The 16,177-nt window shown below is 37.7% G+C and overlaps 1 protein-coding gene across 9 annotated transcripts in view; it reads right to left on the reverse strand.

Annotated features, from left to right (window-relative positions):
* The window catches only part of cald1a (caldesmon 1a), a 54,006-nt gene continuing 37,829 nt past the window's right edge, over window positions 1-16,177 (reverse strand). For 5 of the 9 annotated variants that reach the window (XM_084111674.1, XM_084111675.1, XM_084111672.1 and 2 more), the window contains 10 exons: window positions 14,460-14,557; window positions 13,088-13,358; window positions 10,780-10,920; window positions 8,884-8,927; window positions 7,760-7,835; window positions 7,500-7,637; window positions 7,271-7,366; window positions 5,759-5,827; window positions 3,595-3,631; window positions 1-1,468 (listed from right to left, as the gene is read on the reverse strand). In XM_084111674.1, coding sequence (XP_083967800.1) covers window positions 1,455-1,468; window positions 3,595-3,631; window positions 5,759-5,827; window positions 7,271-7,366; window positions 7,500-7,637; window positions 7,760-7,835; window positions 8,884-8,927; window positions 10,780-10,920; window positions 13,088-13,358; window positions 14,460-14,557 — 984 coding nt within the window. In that variant the 3' untranslated portion in view covers window positions 1-1,454. Of the gene's footprint in view, window positions 1,469-3,594; window positions 3,632-5,447; window positions 5,492-5,758; window positions 5,828-7,270; window positions 7,367-7,499; window positions 7,638-7,759; window positions 7,836-8,883; window positions 8,928-10,779; window positions 10,921-13,087; window positions 13,359-14,459; window positions 14,558-16,177 lie in introns of all 9 variants that reach the window. The other 4 variants (XR_014605842.1, XR_014605843.1, XR_014605844.1 and 1 more) reach the window with 1 other exon arrangement.

Raw genomic sequence — 16,177 nt, forward strand, 5'->3', positions numbered from 1 at the left:
TGTTTTTCATTGGTCTCTTTATTGTGGTCACTGAGACGATGATACAATGTTGCTCTGTATGGAACTATTGGCTACAAATGGTCATATTTGTAACAAGGTAATTGCATTTAAAGGTGGTGCGACTTGCATAGTGTTACTCAGAAACAATACATAGGTGCTTACAAAGATGAAACAAATAGTAAAAAAACTTGATTGTCAAAAAATACAAGCAGAATACAGGAACTTCGAACATTTAGAGACATTAGCGTTAAGCTACGGCGCGAAGAACTGGATATTCTTTGACAAAAGATGTCAGAAATGATGACGTTTAAATGATGAAGTTACTAATGTTCTGCCAACTAGCGCTGTATTGAAACCAGACAACGTCCATGCTGCAATTTAGTATGAATCAATTGCAGCACAGAAAGACGACACTCAAAAAATGAAACACTTATAAACATGAATTGACTTGGACTATATGCTTGTCCTCTTTTTCCTAGCTGAAATCAGGATGTGTTTTTGGATTAACCAAGGTGTTGCATTATACGCAGAAATTGTGAAATGTACTGATCAAATTATGTGATTTAAGCCAAAAAGTGCATGTTCCCTTTCTTTCGAGTTCTCTTGTTTCAACCAATACCGATTATTCCACATGACACATAGTGATTAACACTTACAAAAAGATGGTCACAAACAATGGTCAGAACAGTGTTTCCAAGAGTACAAAAAGCCAAAGATAATGTAATAATGATAACGGTATAATGGACTTCTGCTGAATTAAAACTTGCTTTGATATAAAATACTATTGAAAGCAAAAGCAAAGACCATTTTGTATCAAGCAGTAAAATATATAGTTAATTACAAAAACTTACACTATATGCTAACATATATTATTAAGACAATTTTTTTTATTATTTTTTTTTAAAAAAGTGTCGTTATGACAAAAAGTAGGCCTACAAAATACAGCTACTCTACAGGTGCTCATGTTCGGTCTGGAACTGGCGAACATGTATGAAATGCAGGGTGAAGCTTTGCTTTAGTTATAAATTAACAGGTGAGAAGGGTAACTAACATGCTTAATAATATGCTTCGTGATTTGACAAAAGACAATTCGGAATGCTACTCCTCGTCCTCCTATCCAAGGAATCTTGTAATGTTTTGAGCTGTTATATAATTGTTATATAATCTTAACAAATGAAAGTCGGAATCGCTTGTTTTCACAGCCTAGATTTCAGTTTAACAGAAGTTACACGATGATGGTGCAAGATGGTGGTCTGTGAATACAGTGATAAAATATATATATTTTTTTTACATTTTTCTCTCTTTTATACCGTGTCTACACACAGATCTTCCTGGCAGTATAAAATGCTCGTGTGTATGTTTTTTGTTTTTTTTGTTTTTTGGTATTAATAAAAGTTTAAAAAAGGAATGTTGTGCATTCTCTTGGTCCCTGCCTCTCTGGCGTCTTTGAAGGGTTAATGGCCCGTTCCTGTTAAGAGACAAAAGAGAAAAGTCATAAAATTGCTTGAAAATCAATGAGATGACACACACTTTAATTCAAATTTTTACTAGTTAGTAAAATTGTGATTTTTTATTTATTTTTTATTTTTTAAAGAAATTAAGACTTATGCGGCAAGGATGGATTAAATTGATTAAAAGTGACAGACATTTATGATATTTCTATTTTATGATATTTCTATTTTCATTTATGATAAGATATTTATGATATTACTGGGGTCAGTACTTTTTTTTTTTTTTTTTTAAGAAATTAAGACTTTTATACGGCAAGGGTGGATTAAATTGATTAAAAGTGACAAAGAAATGTATGATATTTCTATTTTAAATACATTTTGTTCTTTTGAACTTTCTATTCACCACAGTCCAGAAAAAAATAAGTATCATAGTTTACACAAAAATATTAAGCATAAGAACTGTTTTCAGCAACAATAATAAGAAATGTCTCTTGAGCAGCAAATCAGCATATTAGAATGATTTCTGAAGGATCATGTGACACTGAAGACTGGAGTAATGATGCTAAAAAAACATAAAAAATATATATTAAAAGGAAAATGGTTATTTTAAATTGTAATACTTTTTCCACAATATTTCAGTTTTTACTGTATTTATTTTTAATTTAAAAAAAATGCAGCCTTGTAATTCATATAGAACCCTTGGAATAAGTAGATCCCAAATTTCACCCAAAATTAAATTTATAAAATGATTATTGTCCAACATGATTATTGCCTGTTATTTATGGGATCTGGGCCACTTATTTGCCCCTTAGAAGAAGGGTTAAATGGTGTGTGTTTGTTACACTGTTACATTCATACTTTGTATGCTTAGCTGTGTGTATTTGTAACATACACCCTTTCTCTTGTACTCCAGACCTAAATATAGTTTAAAAAAAAATCTGTTAAATGCAAGTTGGCCATGTGTTTGACCATTTTTAAGTGGTTGGAAAGACGCAAGTTTTCATATGGCATGCGAGTGTGCTAATCTGCCGCCCCATGCAGTAATGTGACAAACATGCAGCTTTAGCCCTGCTGGCACTGACAGACGCCCATAATCCACAGTGTGATATTGAGACGGGCAGGCCGACGTGGGCGAGAGGGCAGGCTAACGCAAAGACCTGTCGCCCATTACCCAAAAACGCCTGGCACGCCCCAAGGCCACCGCGTCCTCTTTTAGAGGAACAAATGGCCGGCATTTAAAATAGAAAACAATGCCAAAGAGGCATTTTAAAACACTTCAGCCAGGGAACGACGTGCCTGCCGCTATGATTTATCATTGGAAGGGCTTCCTGCCAGAGGGATTGTGGGTGTTGTGCAATATGGAGAGACCTGCCCTTCACAGTAGGACTTCATTTTGACCTCATTTTGGCTTGGATGTATAGGCAAAAGAAACAACTATATTGCAAACACACATGCACAATAAAACTTACACTGTGTGCTAACTAACCTAATTTCTTTTGTTATCTAAAGCCTAAAAGCAAAATCTTTCAAGTAAATTTTTTTCCATCTTGATGAGGCCATCTTGACGATCGCTTGGCCTCACATTGTTTTACACTGTTTTCAGAAGCAGAAATCGTCATAGTTGGGAAAACTTCTATAGTGTGGAACGGTAGCTACAACAAATATCATTTTTGTGTTCCCATTTGCTCCAGTACCAAAAAAAAAAAAAAAATCAACAATAGCGTTTCTATGACTTCACAAAAGAGGAAAAAAATATAGAGAGATTGATTATGTTGGTCAGAAGAGAGAAAGATGTCAAATTTGCAGTCACTTCCTCAGACGTCGTATTAGAAACTAGTTTTCTGTAATTTAATGCTATAAATATTATGCTATAATGCTAATAACTGGAAATGTGTCAAATTGACACAAAATTTTGTATAATGTGACCAATTTTTGAAACGCAAAAAAGGGTCCATTTACACTTGGTTGCCCCGCCCACTGTGTAATCTGATTGGTCCAAAACCTTGCTCTTCATAGACGTGTTTGATGCATCAAATACATTCTAATTGCCTGTGATTGTGTCACATCGCGCAGCAATTACTGGTTGACAAATGGGACACGGACACTGTTTTACACAAATACAATTTATCTTCTTGTCACTTACCATTGGTGACGGATTTGGTCTCTCCTCTGCTTGCGACCTGGGTGAGTTATAAATCAAAAAGAAAGATAGAGAGAAAGAGAAAGAAACAGAAAAAGACAGAATGAGATTAACATAAATAAAAGCTAATGTGCTAATCAGTGTGGCAGAGTCCTTCCCAGCCCATCCGTCTGGCATTCCACTTATGCCTTCACATTTCATTTTACATTTCCTTTTTAACATGTTTTTTTGTGCCGATGTGCTCCAAGAAGTCATCAGTGAAAGCACTTGTGGCCGACATGCTGCGTGTACATTGACAGGAACATGCTTAGCATGGTTTCAGACAGCACTCTTTTTCCAGATTCACACACAAGTGAAACCCTCATTCTTTCCACTCCTGACCAAACTGCACTGCTGGTTTTGGTAACATCAGTGCGGTTATGACCACAGATTTCCCTTCATTAGGCTTTTTACGTCACCATTTACCAGTCCTTCAAGTGCTCTGGGCCAATACTGCAATCTGTGGCTAACCGCGGCCTTGGCCTGATCTTGACGCCTCGCTGACAGTCCAGCAGAAGATTGTATTGTGCCCGTTCTAAAGATAGAGCCACCCGCTCTGAATGACTACCGTTATTATCTGTTTGATCTGTGGATATAAAAATATGAAGGCCAGCGCTCGTGGGAATGCCTTTTCAAGTTCAGACGATGGGATCGTCTGGAATTGGTTTCTATTCGTGATGTGAATAAACCGCCATGTTTGGTCAACTGCATCCCAGTCATGCCAGCGTTAAAATAGATCTTTTCACAATAGGCAGAGTCCTTTGTAAAGGGGTGATGGTAAAAAAAAGAGCAAATGAAAGAGAGAGGGAAGGTGAAAATGATCCTTCACTAAACTCCGCCCTAATTACCAACCAGCATATTACCAGACAAGCTTTTGCTCTTTAATGTCTGTTTGGATATTTTTAAATGGAATGGTAAATATGCATTTTTTTTTTTTTACATTTTATTATTAAATAATGGCAAGTCACTTTTACTGTAAGAGTGACACAAGCTACCCAGTAGTTTTCCTATTCCAAATAAATTGTGACCAATGTTAATTCATTTACATATTGATTCAAATGCAATCGTGACTGAGTTCACAGTACCATGGTGAGTATGTTGTAGTAACGTTATCACTTGCCATCAAAAGAGGCTTAAGCATTTATCTAGATTCTGTTTCACAGTGTTTTATCACATAACTGCATAACTTAATTTGTTTAAGTTTTGCCCTTGCAAAAATTTCTACCATGATTCTAGGGTGTTGTGGATGTCTGCCAGGATGTTGCTATGTCTGTTGCTATTCTGTTGTTTCTAGGGAGCTAAGTTGCTAAGGAGTCGTGGGTGGTTGCTAGGGAGTTGCTAGGGTGTGTTGTGTGGTTGCTAGGGAGTTTCCAGGGTGTGTTGTGTGGTTGCTTAAAGGGGCAGAAAAATGGCATGTACACGATGCTTTGCAATTAGCTTGTTTTCCACTTCATGAGCACATTTTACTGATTAAAAAAAACACACAAAAAAACTCACTGTTCATGAACATAACCAGTTCATTCCTATTAGAATCTATGTAATGCTTGTCTGAGTCAGCAATGGTAACCAAGGTGGGCGGAGTTTAACATAAGGTCAATTAGTGTTACAGGAGTTACTCCTGGTGACTTCAGTTCTTTAAAGCACATCCTCCTTGCAAACCAACCGTCTGCTCGTGTGGCAGTGAGCAAGAGTGTGTGAGAGAAGCTCCGTGAAGAAACGAAAAAAGCCAAATGCATGACATCGCAGTTCCTAAGCCATCTTGTGATAAATGCATTAAGTGTGGCTCATCAAACACTGTGTGATAAAGTAACATTTACCTCCTCAAGGTGGTCAGATCTGTAGACAATTAGCAAGGGGATGGCTTAAAACACAAAACACACAGGCAATGTTATGGCAATGTTATACTGCAGACATCATGCTAGAGTGGTGTTATGACTGTTACTGTCTCCAGAGTCCTATAATGGCATGCCTGAAGGGTTATAATATACCCACAGCCTGTTGTTTGGACACATAAGTGCTTTATTAATTCATTCTCCAGGGGCATATGAAAAATGTTATGTGTATATATAACTAAGAGAGAGAGATAGTTGGACTGATTGGGCAAAAAAAACAAACTGTATTTGGTTACCTTGGTAGCAGAGGACCCTTTGTTTTCCCATAGACTGCGTTTGCTGGTCACGTCACCTGGCTTCAAGTCCTGCAGGAGGAGAAGGGGGTGTAATATCACTCGCGAGATGGCCCTGAACTACACAACTCATGTAAACACATGTACATGCACGTCAATCCGACGGTAGTGACATAACGGATGCCAGTGTCCTTAAGGCAAGGGAGCATACATGGAGGGAAGGGACATACCTGATCTTCAGCAGAGAGAGAGAAAGCAGAAGAGAGAGCGGAGGAAAGAAGCCCAAGGGAAGAAGCAAAGGGAAATCTACAGTAACAGTGGAAGAGAAAGAGAGAATGACAGGAAAACTGTGAAGGCCAAGGTGAGGTGCACCATTTTGATGACAGAAAATAATGGAGCACGACAAAGGTCGCATATGTATATGACATTATATGATTTTTTTTTATTTTTCCAAATAAATCTTGACATACATTCACTTCAAGGTAAATCAATGTTAATTCATTTTATTTGACATTAAAAATATACGAATTATGAAGCAATGCATTTCAATTCATTTGCAGCCTGTGAAAAAACTACATGAAGATGTTTTGTAAAGTTTATTAATTTATCTAATATATGAACAATTAAAAAATATAAAACTTAAAGTTGCATTTAAAAAAATGTTTTAGCCAATTTTGTCTATTGTCTGTCATTATTAAATAGTAGTAGTAAAAAGACTAGTATAAGGATATTGTGATCACCCGTGGGTTTTGTACTTGAGCAACAGGTCAAAGGTCAGCCCTATTATGTTAACGCTCTGGGCGATCGTAAATGAGGCGTAAACTCCCACTGTAACCTTATCCTGGTTTCTAAAAAGCGGAACTGTAACCACACCACCCCCTGGATGAGGAAAAGTACACAAAAATGAACACAGTTCTCCTTTTTTTCTGTAAACGGGTGAAATTTTAAATCCAAAACAGTTGTGATTTCATTTGTAACTAATTATAATGGCTGAATTTAGATGTTCTTGACAATTATTTGCTTCATTTAACTAAGACTAGTCATAGTCTGTAATTACTCTGACATGCAGTGAGTGAACTCAGTCCTTTGCTTCCCATATCTCTTAACTGCACAGTTAAGTAGACTTATTTTCTTAAGTTTACAGAGATTTGTACACTTAAATATATTTATAGCATCCTTTTATATTACATCCATATTTGAACATTGAAGCCAGAGTTTTAAAATAAACAGCCAGTCAGCGATGATGACAGGAAATATGAGTAAGCCTGAATACCACCACCTCTTTAAAATGTGATTACAGAAATAGTCAAAGTATACAAATGACTGAAATTAACATAAGCTAACATGAATCTCTTTCTAATGTTTTCTAAAACATCTGGTTTAGTTCAGTGCTAAGTATTATTTCCCATTGTGTAGAGGCATTACCACTAGGTGGTGCCATACAACAATACTCATCTTGTTCTGGTCTAATGCAAGCAGAGCTCAAGGGTGTAATGGACAGGGTCAAAGGCTTACCGTGGGTCTTCCTCCTGACATTTTGCCTGTCTCTGGAGTTTTATTTAACCAATCGTTGATGCGTCCAGCCACGCCCACCTTTATCCCAGCTGCATCCTGTACGGGGCGGAAGAAAAGACTCCCTTTAAGGTTAAAGTTCAGAATGTGACGTCGGACAGGAAATGGTTCCAAGAGAAAAAGTGGGGTCCCTTCCCCCACCCATCAGTCTATGTGAATGAACATCACAAACCTTATTGGTTGACGCTGGGCTTCCACCAGAGCTGAAGACATTCCCCTTCTCCCACATGCTCTTGATGTTGCGAATACCGTCCGTCACCATAGGAAGATCTATGGCAGCTGATCTGGGAGATCTGACCTCCTTGTTGCTCTGACCAGAGAGAGCAAGGCAGAAAGGAAAGGCAGAGATTTCACTTTGCTGTCTTCTGGTATCCTGTGTTTAATATGGATTTATCTTGTGTTCAGTTTGAGAGATGATGATGTAGGACTCACCTGCACTGCGGTGGTGTACTGCTCTAATCTGTTATCAATCTTAGACACCACAGGAGCGTGAGATGCCTTTAAGGAACTGACACACACACACACACACACACACACACACACACAAACGTTAGCTCATGCTGGTATTTATAAGCATCATTTTCACAATGAAAGATTACAGATTTAAATTAACTGCCAATTAAAATGACAACAGTTCATGTGTGACAAATAAATAATTATTGGATGGATGGATGGACGGACAGACAGATAGATGGAGAGATGGAGAGATGGATGGATGGAGGGATAGATAGATAGATAGGCAATATTGTATTATTTACAGTCATGCCAATAAAGCAATTTTGAATTTGACAGATAGATAAACAGACAGATAGACAGATGAACAGATAGATAGACAGATGTATAGATGAACAGTGACAGACAGATGATCGAGATAGAGATAGATAGATAGATAGATAGATAGATAGATAGATAGATAGATAGATAGATAGATAGATAGATAGATAGATGAACAGACAGACTGATAGATAGATAGATAGATAGATAGATAGATAGATAGATGAACAGACAGACTGATAGATAGATAGATAGATAGATAGATAGATAGATAGATAGATAGATAGATAGATAGATAGATAGATAGATAGATAGATAGATAGATAGATAGATAGATAGATAGATAGATAGATAGATAGATAGATAGATAGATAGATAGATAGACAGACAGACAGACAGACAGACAGACAGACAGACAGACAGACAGACAGACAGACAGACAGACAGATAGATAGATAGACAGATAGACAGATAGATAGATAGATAGATAGATAGATAGACAGATAGACAGATAGATAGATAGATAGATAGATAGATGGATGGATGGGACTGAGGGATGAGTCAACATAATTGTCTGGTAATCAACAACGTGCCACAAATGCGGTCTAAACTTGTTTTGTGACCAGGACATTCTTTTAACCAACCCAAAAGAACTCCAAACAGTTCAGATTATTCATTTATGTAATTAATCTTATTTTTTGGACACGTTTGTGCTTAGGAGGTAGGTTGAATAACATTTTTTCATGAAAGGTCAAGCAAGGAATAAAAGTGGAAGTGATCACCTCTTTTGTGCTGATCTGTTGAGAAATTCTGCCCTCTCACCGATCTGGAAAGAGAAATCAAACAATGGACAGATTTAACAAAGGTCACTGCTTTGGTCATGAGGAACACACACATAAAACACACACACACACACAGATACGAGCTGTCTGTCGGACTTGGCTATTCTGAGAGGCAAGAGACTAGCCTGTTCTTTTCGGTATGAAGCTGTCACGAGGCCAGGAAAAGCAGGGCCCTTTTCAGCTCTCTCTCTCTCTCTGTGGGAACCGTGGCCTGTGTTTATGATATATGACAACAGGGCTAAGAGGGGGGAAAGTGTTCCTGTGAAGCAACAACAAAAACCACACAGACAACACACATACAAACCCCAAAAGTATCTCGAAAAAAATCCACTTCCCCCCTCAACCGAATGTGGGAGTTCCTAAAATACTCCTCAGCAGGAAATTCCCCATTCTCAGGCGTGTTTGAAACGGCTCCGTTAGAATGTGGTTACAGTAATCCTATTAGTCTAATGGTCTTCCTGCGTCCCCCTAGAGTTCACGTCTTGAAGAGAGCAGCTCGGCTTTATCTCACAAAAACACTACCGCGCCATTTTGTATTTTTGTAAAAAGATGGATTCCAAAGGGAAGAGAAGAAAAGAACTGACTTTGAAACCACTGACAGCAGGAAACCCATATCCAAAGCATGCGAGAACCAGAAAAATTATTTGGAAATTAGATGTACAGCGTCAAATGCACCATTGATACAAAAATAGATACAAATTATGAAATAACGAAAATATATGAGGTCAATTATTATTTTGTTGCAATCGATTACCTGTATTCTGGCTGTCAAACATCATTCAATATCAAACTAATCCAACTATACCCACAACACAGGGGATAAAATCACACAAATACATCACACAGCATGCAATACATACAGTGTACATGATGACAAAGCAGATCTGTGAACGTATCATCTGCGTATGATAAATAGGAGGGAAAGTCTTTCAGCACAGATTTCAGAATGTGCATCTGATGCTAATTCTCACAGTAAGCACAGTTTACGCCAAAATACCATAATTACTATAGTTATTAAATAATAAGTGAGTATGTTAGCTGTCATAGACATGGCATAGTTAGTGCATGCATATTTCTTTATAAATTTAAGGGAATTCTATTCTATTCTATTATTTATGTACTGTATAAGGGAAAGTGTATGCATATTTTTATACATTTATAAGGGAAAGTATACATTTTAGATTCTATTCTATTCTAATTTAGGTATAAGGGAAAGTGTATGTGTATTTTTATACATTTATAAGGGAAAGTATACATTTAGATGCATTCTATTCTATTATTATTTATGTATAAGAAAAAGTAAACATTTTAGGTTCATAATATTATATTACTTTATTATATTAATTGTATTATATTGTTATATATTATATATTACTTTACATTATAAATTATTGTATTATTATAAATACATAAATATTATTTAAGAATTAGAAAATGTTTCAAATATACTGTTATCATTATATAAATTATGATATTAATATAAAATCTCTCTTAAACAGGGTGTAAGAAGCTTTCAGAAGTTTTTTTCTCTTACATGTTAAATGTCCTTTTCTGATGGATAACTCCAATAGCTATGGTACTTTGGTGGAAAATGGTGACAAAAAGGTTATTCCCTTTAAACTAGTACAGACATGCTTCAGTGAACACCAGCTGCATTAACGCACAATCATCAAGCTGTTCTCCTCCTCATTATGTTTACAAGATATGGCAGATAATTGCTTTTTCATGGGGACAGCGTGTTCCTACGAGTCAGCTGACACTGTCGGGTGATTGACAGCTGTGGACAGAGAGAGAGAGAGAGAGAGAGAGAGAGAGAGAGAGAGGGTGGCGGCTGACCTTCAGGGAGGATCCTCTGGGACTGACACACTTAAAGGGCTTCTTGGTCTCTCCATCCACAGAATCCTCCACTTTCTGCCTCTTCTCAGCCGCCTCCGCTCTTCTCTTCTCTATCTCCTCCTTCATCCTCCTCTTCTCCTCCTGAAGAATAAAATAAACACACGTTCATCACCTCACCTTCACGCTTCATTCAAAAACACCACCAGCAGACTGATCTGGGATCTTCACGTCCCAGAAAACGTCCTTCTTGCAATAAATGAGAATGATAATGAGACGAATAACAAAAATCAAGACTGCATCTGTCGTGTCTCTCTGCGGAAGCGTAACGTGAACTGGCAGCCAGACGCATTCCACAGCAGCTGAGAAATCATAAAGAAGCCTTTTTATTTACACCACGTTTTTTGGCACGGCCCGCTAGCATCAGCACGGGGCCCTCTAATCTCTAATTAGTCCTTTTTTCATTTACTGCCTCTGTTCATTAGGAACAAGGAACATATTTGCATTACAATGCTAGGAGCGGGCCTCCACGAGGAGGGACGGCTGTGTTTCTTGCCCCCTACTGAGAGATCCAGAGTCTGAAACTCATGTGCACTCATGTGGAACTCACACTGGGTGCGATCACGCTAATGTTAATGGAAATGATGTGGAATTCATTTGAATTACAACTATTCAATACTGAGAGAGAGAGAGAGAGAGAGAGACACCAGTTATTTCACACCAAAGCCTAATATCAAATTACAGTTAAAGCTAAGATAACAACATGATACTTTAAGCATAAAAATACAGACAGCACACACAAATACTGGGTAAATTATCTTTTTTTTAATTAGACAACCATTTTTGTCAATATTTGTTTCAGTAATAAGACAAATATATAGTAGTATGCAAAAGTTAAAATTTCAATAAGTTCAAAATTTATTTTTCAAATGCCCTTACTGTTCATTTTGATCAATTTAATGCATCCTTGTTGAATACAAGTATTAATTGTATTCATTCGCCCCTCTCTTTTGAACTGTACTGTATATTTAACCTATTGTATAAATGGTTTATATAATACATTATATTTACTTATATGAGTTTTCAGTTCTCAAAGGACATCCATAAAACATTCAAGTATGGTCATATGCTATTTCAACTTACAAACATAACTTAAAGGGATAGTTCGCCCAAAAATGATATTTAAGCCATGATTTACTCACCCTCAAGCCATTCGAAATGCATATGTCAATCTTTTTTCAGACGAACACATTTTCAGTTATTTTAGAAAATGTCTTAGATCTTTCAGTGGTTATAATGTGAAGCAATGGGGTCCAGCTGCTTCAAGACCGAAAATGTGCATGCATCCTTCACAAAAGTAATCCATCCGGCTCCAGGGGGATAAACGAAGGCCTTCTGAGGGTAATCCGTGCGGTTTTGTCGTAAAAATATACATATTTAAAACTTTATAAACGAAAATAACTGGCTTCCGGTGGCGGTCGACGCTCGTTCATGGAGATGGATGCTGGCGTATGACGTAGGACGTAGCGTAGGAAGCGTCGTGACGTAGAACGAACGTGACAGCGCAGCCAGAGAGCAGAGCAAAACAAAACTCTACGTTCGTTCTACGTCACAACGCTTCCTACGCTACGTCCTACGTCATACGCCAGCATCCATCTCCATGAACGAGCGTCGACCGCCACCGGAAGCCAGTTATTTTCGTTTATAAAGTTTTAAATATGTATATTTTTACGACAAAACCGCACGGATTACCCTCAGAAGGCCTTCGTTTATCCCCCTGGAGCCGGATGGATTACTTTTGTGAAGGATGCATGCACATTTTGCGACTTGAATCAGCTGGACCCCATTGCTTCACATTATAACCACTGAAAGATCTAAGACATTTTCTAAAATAACTGAAAATGTGTTCGTCTGAAAAAAGATTGACATATGCATCTCGAACGGCTTGAGGGTGAGTAAATCATGGCTTAAATATCATTTTTGGGCGAACTATCCCTTTAAGTTGCCGCCTTAAATTCTTAGGTATATAATCAACTTCCTTGTACAAGTCATCTCAACTTAAATTATATTAAATTGACTAAATCTTGTATTTCTAATAAGTTGAAATTGCTTAAAATGATTTTGATGAGGTAAAAACATATGTTGCCATGACTTACTGATCATATCAGTGGTGTTTACAGAAGTCACCTAGTTTTGATGACAGGACCCTCAAGATATTCGCTTGCAGAAAAGCGAATGGAGGCAAATTCCACAGCGTCAGTGAAACTGTTACCTGAACGGGAAATGAATCATTGACGTTAAACGAACACACCTCCTCTCTGGCTTTCCTCTCGGCCTCCTCCTGCTTCCTCTGCCGCTCCTCCTCTTCCAGCACCTTCCTCCTCTCCTCCCTCTTCCTCTTCAGCTCCTCCAGCTCCACCTCGGCCTCCTGCTGTTTCTGCCTCATCCTCTCAAACTCCTCGCTCTCCATCTCATCTCTCCTCCTCTTCAGTTCCTCCAGCTTTCTCTCGGCCTCCAAGCGAGCATCCTCGCCGTCTGCCTCGTCGGCTTCCGGTGCCTCAGGAGAGCGTAAGCTGCCTCGGCTGTCGCACAGACAAACAGAGACTCACTCGTACAGGTTAAAGGGTCTGTCAACACCTTTACGCATACATGTTCTTTACGTGTAAAGAAAACCCAACCTATTCACACACAGACTTAGTGAATCAGCACACCCCTGTCTAAGGTAACACAGTCTCCAGTTACAGCTGAGAACAGCCCTCGGGACACAGCAGATCAGGTGACTAGCGTCAAATACCTCATCACGCAAAGCTCTGAACGCAATATAGCTGGACACATAGAAATGTATTTCAACAAGGTCAAAAACAGACTAACAGACATGTGGAACGTGATTATTTTATCTGTATGTTCATTTCAACGTCCTGTACTTAAACACAAGGGATGAGTTTTTAACGACTGATTGTTATTATGGTTATTGGTGCAAGGAAAGTGCTTATATTTGTCCCAAGTAAATGTATCGATTGTTTTGCAAGAATTTATGGATACACTATGTTCTGGTCAAATCCTTGGATATTTCTTTAGAAAAGAGAAGAAACGTACACAGTTAAAATCCTCAACATTCTATCAAATTTAACTCCCCTCGTGTATTTGCATAATGATGCATTTAAAAATTAATGAGCAAATGTATCCTTATAAGTTCACAATGCTGTTGCAGATGAAATATAATATGGATAACATTGAATAAATATATTTTCGTCAGGTTAGATACTGATTATTAATCACTCAAAACCCTTTATCTAAACCTCTCTACTTAACCATCAGTCTCACACATCTGTCATTTTTGTAGTTTTTCTTAACACTTTTTATTTGTGTTTGTAGTTCTAATCGATTCCAAGTCCAGTGCACAGTGGGTTGTGGGTAATATTAGCCATTAAAGTGCGCATGGATCTGCACTTCGGATTATAACCAGAAACCATATATTTGGAATACTTATTTCAACATACTATGATTTGGGACACTAATTCTAATTTCGAATACTATTTAGGAGGGATAGTATGCGAATTGGGACGGAGCATTACAGATCTATAGGCTGCCAAATGTGGAATTCTGGGAACTCTAAATTGTTTGGAAAAAGAAAGCCTGGACCATCCTAACACAATCATTAATTGTTTATAATGAGCACTGACCTGAAAGTCCTCTCGGCTTTCTTGTGTTTGAGAGGGCTGTCCTCACACACTCCTCCATTTGGCTGTTTATTCTTCCTCATCATATCTTCATCTTCCATCTGTACACACACAAGCAGAAGTGAGTGATGTGTGGATGTGACATGCATGCGCGTGAGAGAGAGACGGAGCGCTGGAAGAGTTTTGGAAGAACAAAATGCGGGTGCTGTTGGTGTATTCACACACATACACACACACATACACATATACACACACATATATACACACACACACACACATACACACACACACACACAGAAGCACACGCACGCACACACACACATCATCAACTCCCAATAGACATGCAGCAAGCAGTGAACACACGGTGTGTAACCGCTGATCATTGAGCAGATCTGAACCCTGCATTGTGAAATGCACTGATACTTGTGTGTGCTGGTGAAAACAATACACACTGTGCTCAAATAGTGCCTGGAGTGATTTAGGATTTTGGGGAAGACATTTTATGGCTGCACTGAAAAATAATAAGACATGAATTGACTTTTGTATCCAAAGCTATTAAAGACCCCATGAAATTAAAATTGAAGTTGAAGAGTTTGCCTTTTTTATTAAATAGCCAATGATCTACTATTTGCTATTTATTACTGGAGGCAGGTTGTATTAGGTATTGTTTTTCCATGGGCAAAATGGCAATGCCTGTTAGAACAAAATCAAATCATCAATATTCTCTATAAATAGAAATATGGTCTCCAACTCAGAAAGTTCCCAACTACCCATTGCAAAAGAATGGCACTCGAAGTTAAACATTCAAATTGGAAACTCAGGCAGAAATGTTTTGAACCTGACCTTAGCACATGGTGGCACATGTACGCATTTAATGATAGAAATTGATAAATCAATGAGTCAAAACATGATGAATGATCTTCTCTGTTGATAGCAGTACACCTGCTAAAGAAATATTAGCATTGCCACTTTTTGTTTCTACATCATTTTCTGAGCATCACACAACCACTGTCGGGCAGAAACCTTGTATCACATTTAAAAAAAAATAATAATAATTTATCATTACTATTGTTCTGTCTGTCTGTGGGTTTTTAAATGTGTAACCAAGGAGCTTGTGATTTAACCTTGTATCTCCATTGGATCGTCAAACTGTCAATTAAACCTCAACCTCATGCTGCCATCTTGAATGAAGTGCCGCACACAGTTTGGACCGTCTCTGCTTGTTAGCAATACAAGGGTAAATTAAGAACTGTTTTAATAAGTATAGTGTTTTCTTTACTCAAGAAACACTACATATATAAAGGATAATGTTTTATGTATTGGAGGAGTGAAGAAGAGAGTCTAAGTCTAGTATTTCTAATGACATGAGAAGATCAACATGACATATGACAGAAAAACTGTGCGCCCACATAGCAACAGTAAACTTTATAACCTGTAAGTTTATGAAAATGTAATTTCTAATGACAGACAAAACACTTTGTTCTCGGAGATACAAGGTTTCCGCCTGACAGTGACGAAGTTGTGTAAGCAAGTCGGCGAAATCAAGGCAGTAAAAGACTAATTTGAACACATATATGTGCTAAAGGTTAGTTTGTCACTAGCATACAGAGGCCTCAAAGTAACTAAACGTCACAAACCTTTGATTTCAAGAGGTCTTTACAAATAAACTTTTCTGTTTATCTCTCTCACCCAAAATCTAAACCATCCATATGCAGTCCTCA

The sequence above is a fragment of the Abramis brama genome, assembly GCF_963993115.1.
Source record: "Abramis brama genome assembly, chromosome: 4".
NCBI lineage: Eukaryota > Metazoa > Chordata > Actinopteri > Cypriniformes > Leuciscidae > Abramis > Abramis brama.